Source organism: Ornithodoros turicata, chromosome 1 (assembly GCF_037126465.1).
Source record: "Ornithodoros turicata isolate Travis chromosome 1, ASM3712646v1, whole genome shotgun sequence".
Classification (NCBI taxonomy): Eukaryota; Metazoa; Arthropoda; class Arachnida; order Ixodida; family Argasidae; genus Ornithodoros; species Ornithodoros turicata.
The window spans coordinates 233,842,287-233,848,569 of NC_088201.1; the positions used below are offsets into that span (position 1 = coordinate 233,842,287).

At 48.0% G+C, this 6,283-nt stretch overlaps 1 protein-coding gene across 1 annotated transcript; it reads right to left on the reverse strand.

The window, feature by feature from the left end:
* Positions 1-1,681: 1,681 nt before the first annotated feature.
* On the reverse strand, positions 1,682-2,959 carry LOC135396263 (uncharacterized). The gene has a single exon (XM_064627287.1). It carries the CDS (start codon positions 2,957-2,959, stop codon positions 1,682-1,684), a length of 1,278 nt encoding a protein of 425 aa, XP_064483357.1.
* Positions 2,960-6,283: the final 3,324 nt, after the last annotated feature.

A 6,283-nucleotide genomic window follows, 5' to 3' on the forward strand; every position in this document is an offset into this window, starting at 1 on the left:
CGGCTACTAGACATTAGGTCTAGCCTCAGACATTCTATAGTGATCCCAGATGTCTAAGGTTAGGCATCACATAGGCATCTATTATCCCACTATGTGCTGTCTGGTACTACTCAATGATACTGTATTGCCGCGAATCCCCGGCTGGGGGGACGGCCGCGGCAAGACCGACGAGGAGGGAAGACTCCACCAAGCCCAACGTCCATTGAATCTGCAAAGATAGCCGCCGTGTGGCTTCAGGTCTGACAAACCCCCATTATGGGGACCCTAAGATCGCCCTCGGGAGCAGCAAGCGTAACAAACAAACTCCCCAAAGCAGTCGCCGAACACTTTAACGTTCCTGGTCACAATTTTGACAACATTAAACTATATATTCTAGAAACCGGGTTTAGATCCACACGTGACAGACGTGATAGGGAGTCTTATCTCATATACAAGTTCAACGCTCTTCACCCGTCCGGTATCGACAAATCACAAGGCACCCTAGAAACACTTCACAAATAAAATATGCTTTTCGCATCTACGTCCATTATCATCTGTTATGTTCTGCATGGCCACTGCTTTCTGCTCTCTTTATTGCATGCCACAACTTTGTATTACAAATATATATTAAATAAAAAAATAAAAATAAAAAACTTGCTCGTTCTGGAATTTTCCCCACGTAACCACTAACCTCCTTATCTTTCGCTATGCTTGCGAATTCTTGCCTGTTGTCCCGTTTCGTCCACGTGTTCGTGAACCTTCCATTTTTCTGCAACCGGTCTGTAGCCTAGATCACTACGTTCACATAATCCCCTCCACACTCTAACAAAGCAGCCATTCACTCCCGCCGTAAAAACCCGTACGGACCTTTCTTCCCTCCGGGCTGTTGACCCACAATTCGCATGAACCTTTAAACACGTCACACCTAACCCTTTAAATACCATGCCAATGATGAGGACGGTGCCCAGAAGAAGAACAGTCTCTGTTCGAAATATCGGCGGCTTCTGTCCTGAGGCAACTCCCTTACTCGGGAGCAGCAAGGCTCCTGAAACGGCTTTTGTTTCTTTTGGATGTGGATTCGCCCTCTGCCTGTGTTCTTAGGGACAGTGGGAATCTCGTTAATCCATTGCGTTTTGGGTATTAGTTGAAATACCGCCACAATCCCGACATAAAATTAGGCCGCGGAGCACACTGAGCGCCTGGCAAGCGGCGCCGAGACCGCCGTGGCAGACAGCGGAAGTGACGCACGTTGTCTCTCCTGTTGGAGTTCCTGACTTTCATTTCGCGGTTGTTTTGCGATCGGAGGTTGATTTTCGCGACAAGAAAAATTGTACATGCCTGTGAAGTCTTTCCTGGCTGTGCTACAGCATGTTGCCGACTTACCTCTTGGCCAAGCGATACTTAACACTTACGTACGCGTTACCTGGTATAGGGTGTGTAGATCAAACTAACGGGGTACAAGGTGGTGATAGCCAGGGTGTGAGCCAGGCAATTGCGGAAGTCACGAATAAACTAAAAGCGTTTATTAGGACATCCCACATGGTTCGAGCAAGCACTTCTCCGGGACGTTTCCACCGAGATGCAATAGTCACATAAAACTGTATATTTCACGTTGTTTCTTGAAAATTGTGATATATTTATTCATTTGTATTAAAAACTCTCTCCAACGTTACCGCTCCTTCTATTCTGTGATTTTATTCGACTACACTGTGGCATTCCGTACCCTTTTTAGTCCATAGTCCTGCTCGAAAGGTGATGGACACGTTCCATTGTAATCGTCGAAGTCGATGTGGTACACAAGGACGCATCTTCCTTTTGAAAATTTACGTTTCAGCAAGGTCAAAGATTCAACGAAAAACATTTCGCCCTGCGTTCCTTTCCCATACCTGTATGCCTCGCAGCCACGAAAGGATGTGAACTCCCACACACCTAGTGTACAAAACTCGAAGAGCGCAGCTTTGCCGCTTTCATTGGATATTTCGTGTGGCATCCACGGTTTGCCTCCAGGGTACGCTGCTGCTTCAAAGAGCAGGCTGACGCTGAAGCAAGCCTTCACTGGGGCCAGAGCGCTGATTGCTTTCGAGGCTGCATCGAAATTATACTTTGCCAGCAAACACTGCCGGGCGATATCTTGATTAGTCGAAAATGTGGAAACCTTCGTGTCGAAAAACAAGGTATCAACCTTATCGGCAAGGAGGGAAATATTGAAATGCTGGTGAGCTATGCTTGCGGTGCCGGGTAGCATCAGCGTAATATTGAAATGGCGTCCAACTTGGGCATTGAGATGAAACAGTTCTTTCAGTCTGTCCAGAAGGTCTGCCAGCGTCTCTCCGTCGTATGGAAGTCCGCAGGTGTCCTCAGGATACACCCAATGTATGTTGACGCCATCCAGGTGGAAACGAAGCACGGTGTCCAGGATGTCTACGGCGATCCTTGCCATCATTCGCTTGTCCCAACCGAGCCGAGCGAATTGAAAGCTGTCCTCAGGATATCCTCCCACTGAGAGCAAAATCGTGTTCCACTTCCGTCTTAGTGATCCAAGCTGTCGAAGACCATAGTAGTGATCGAAACTGGGAGCCCTACTGACCAGCTGACCAGCGTCGATGTCCACTGACCAGTAGATCACGCAAGAGCAGAGATGCAATGGTACGTGTTTCGGTAGGTAGTCGTATTGTTTCGGTTTTCGGAAACGGCTGTTGTTGTAAATACAGCAGAATACGACGTCCTTACTGGGCTCACTGATGTTGTTCCGTACGATGTCAGAGTCGGCTACGTCAGTGATGTTGTCGGAGATAGCTGCGCTCTTCAGACATGTAGGTGGGAGTCCCTCCCAGTGCTCCGGGACCGTGACGTGGTCAAAACTCGACGTCGAAGAATGGCTCGCAGAATCTCCGGTCAACGATGTTACGCTAACAGTTTCGACGTCGCTGGAACCACTTCGAAGGAAGTTAAGGAAGAGGATTCCAGAGGGTAAAATCATAACGCTACATACGATAGTGCAGAAGGTCCAGACGTAGAAGGTGTTGTCGTGGTCTTCTTCTGGATATGGTTGGCTTTCTTCGGGTGTCTCTAAGCTCCTCAGCGAATAGAACGGAGGACTTCTGACAGGCGTTGACCCCAGGTGTGCTGCAGGCTCAGATGAGCTCCCACTGGGTGCCGAAGAACCAGAAGTGTGCTGGCGGGACTGAGGGCTTCCTGATACATTACCAGAGGCTGTTTCCTTGTTACTCGACGGGTAAACTGGGCTAGGTGACGTGCAAGGAGGATCAGGGCTATTGCATGTTTCGTTTGACTGCATCATGTTAAGGCCGTCTTTGTGCGAAGACTGGAAAATGGGTTCATACGAGACGCTTCGGATGGAACGCTCGTTGCTGTTGTCGTCTTCTTCTTCTTGAGTGTGCACTCTCTTCTTCTACGGCGTAGCGTCGAAGGCACAAAGTTTGTCGAAACTGCTCATATACAAGCTGCTCGATTCGGCAGTTTTTGTTTTGCGGAACCGTTTCGAAGGAGGATATTTCGAAAGAATTTTCGTGTTGTGAGGGCGTAGTAGGAACATGAAGAGCGCATCTGTAAATGTTAATTATGAAACTTCCTAACAGGCTGCAGTTTTCCTTGTTGCTCGACGGGTAAACAGGGGTAGCTGGCGTGCAAGGCGGTTCGGGGCTAATGGGTGTTTCGTTCGACTGCATTACAGTGAACCCTCGTTATTATGACCATGGTCGTCCCCAGAAATTTCGGTCATAATGAGGAATTGTCACATTAACGGGGGGGATTTGCAGAGGTTTCACAGGATTGTTCCTCAAGAGTATGGTCGTAAAGCGCGTATGTCAGATTATCGGGGGTCATATTAACGAGGGTTCACTGTATATCACCGGCCGTGTTTTTGCGAAAACTGGAAATATAGGGTGTCAGACAAGGCGCGTCAGATGGGGCGTGTTCCGTTTGCTGTCGTCCTCTTCTTCCTCAGCTGTGTACTTGCTCCTTCCAAGTTATGGCGTGGGGCTACAACATCTTTCGATACCGCTCTTACCGGCTGCCTGCTTCAGAAATTTTTGTCTTACAGAGACGTTTCGAGGGGGGCTCAAGTGGGTGGGGGGGAGAACGTGCCGGCCCCTTTTCTGAGAGTGCGCGCAAGAGGAAAGGAACCAGGATACGGTAACGTATCGTAATAATCTGACAGTCGAGAGATACATTCAATGTAGAACTCAAAATGATATTCTTTCGTTATATTCTTCACTATTTCGCATTGATCATTTAAGGCATTTCTGCTGAGCTGTCCAGTGCAGGACATTGATGCAGAATAATTTTCGTGCAATGTGCGTGTAATAAAAATAGGAGCAGTGCATGTGCAGATTTTAATTATTGGAGTCAGTCATTTGCAATCAGTGCAAATACAACATTGTTCTGCCAATTGTTGTACAATCCGTTTTGGAAAAGCGCTCCCCGAATGTCGAAGGGACGTCGGCGTATCACGCTTTTTTTTTAGGCTCCAGTGGAAGTTAGTCCTGGACAGATCGTCTTCTGATTGTAATAGTTCGTGGGTCTGCGTCGCGAGACAACAGTGATGATCGATCATGAAGAACGCCACGGTCGTCAGTCTGCTGATTAATTTCGCCCACCTGGGGGGTTTGTTCACGTGACCTAAATGACGTGTTCCGACTATTACGCCTTCGTATGACGCCATGCAAGAGAAGCCTTTTCAGATTTTGACATTTATTCAAGAAGTTGCGAAATCACCCACGAAGACAGTGGCAAGGAGAGACAAAGACACGAAGAACACATCACAGGCCGACTGCTGACTGACTTATGGAATATTTATTAACGGCACGAAGCATAAATCAACAAAAGATAAAACCGCCGTAAACAGTTGCATGTTATAGAAAAACACAACATATAAATACGACTATTCACTGTACGCCAACTGAAGGTACTCTGCATCTAGCACCCCGTACCGCAGATCGCTAGATGTAGAGAAGGTACTGTGCTGGACAAAAGCCTACGGAACATGCTCCGGCGCATTTCTTCCTTAGAGGGACACGCGCTAGCAGCCAGTGGTATCGTACGGACTTACAAACAGGTGACTGGGTTACTTAGGGTGGGTTCACACGAGGGACGCATCCCCAGGATAAGTCCGCGGATGGTGTAAACGTCACAGCCTACGTCATCAAAATGTGCGTCCTCTCCGGTCCGCGGAGGACCGGAATCCCACCGCGGACCATTCGTCTCCGACCCACAAACGGTCCCCGTGTTGGCGGGGGACTTGAGGATGGAGCAGCGTCTTTTGACTTTTTTTTCTTTTTTCGACTGGCTGTTTTACAGCTCTGACCGCTGAAGCAGAGGGTATTCGAGGAACAGCGTAATAAAAGAGAGGAATCGTGTACGGGTCTTCACGAAGCAAGAAAAAATGGGGAAAACGAGGGTTTTGCTACGAGCAAGCGGATCGCCAAATACGATACCCACTATAGCACGGCGTGGAAATGTGACCTTACTGCACGATAGAACAGTGACAGATAAGTTATGATTATGATAGGTTTTACATATGCATTTGTCGCTTTGTACTGTAAATAGCTTTTACTACGTGTCCAGACTCGAGAACTCACAGTTGTCTGTTTCCTTCGCTGAAAACTCAGTGCAGTTTGAGTTATTCCTTTTCAACGAAGTGGACATTTTATGATTCCGTGGCACGGCAACACTGCTCGTACGCAAAGGCGGCGACCGCGAAATGTGTGTTGTCATCGACGTAGCAGTTTCTTTTTTATTTCGCTAGTGCAGTGGTTCCCTCCATTGTGGGATGCTAGAGGTGCAATAATGTACCGCAACGTATAAAATGTCATTTTTTCTGTTCAACCACAGTGCAGAAAAGTGAGAAAACTGGTTCACGCAGCCTGATAAGTGTTGTTGGAGACGGATTTATCCGCTCCCATCCCTCGTCCCGTGTGAATGCTCAGCGGGGACGGGGACTTCTCCGTCCACGTGACGTCACCGCCCGCCGCGGACTTATCCCGGGGATGCGTCCCTCGTGTGAACCCACCCTTACTCACATATTTGTAACTCCGTACGGTACCAATCGCTGTTAGCGTGTCACTCTGAGGAAAGAATGCGCCAGAGCCTGTTCCGTAAACTTCTGTCCAACACAGTACCTTCAGTACAGGGGAATTTTTCGAGAACTGTTCACATTATTTTATTACAGTTTGTATTTCAGCTTTCACGTCATTAATCAATCTTACAGTCGAGACTCAGCAATTGCCCTGCGGGCTATTCTTTATCCCCTGCGTGGTGCTTTTATACCAACACGGTCGGTTTT

Coding starts and splice junctions, on each gene's coding strand:
- LOC135396263 (XM_064627287.1), bottom strand. CDS start 2,959: ATGATTTTACCCTCTGGAATCCTCTTCCTTAACTTCCTTCGAAGTGGT.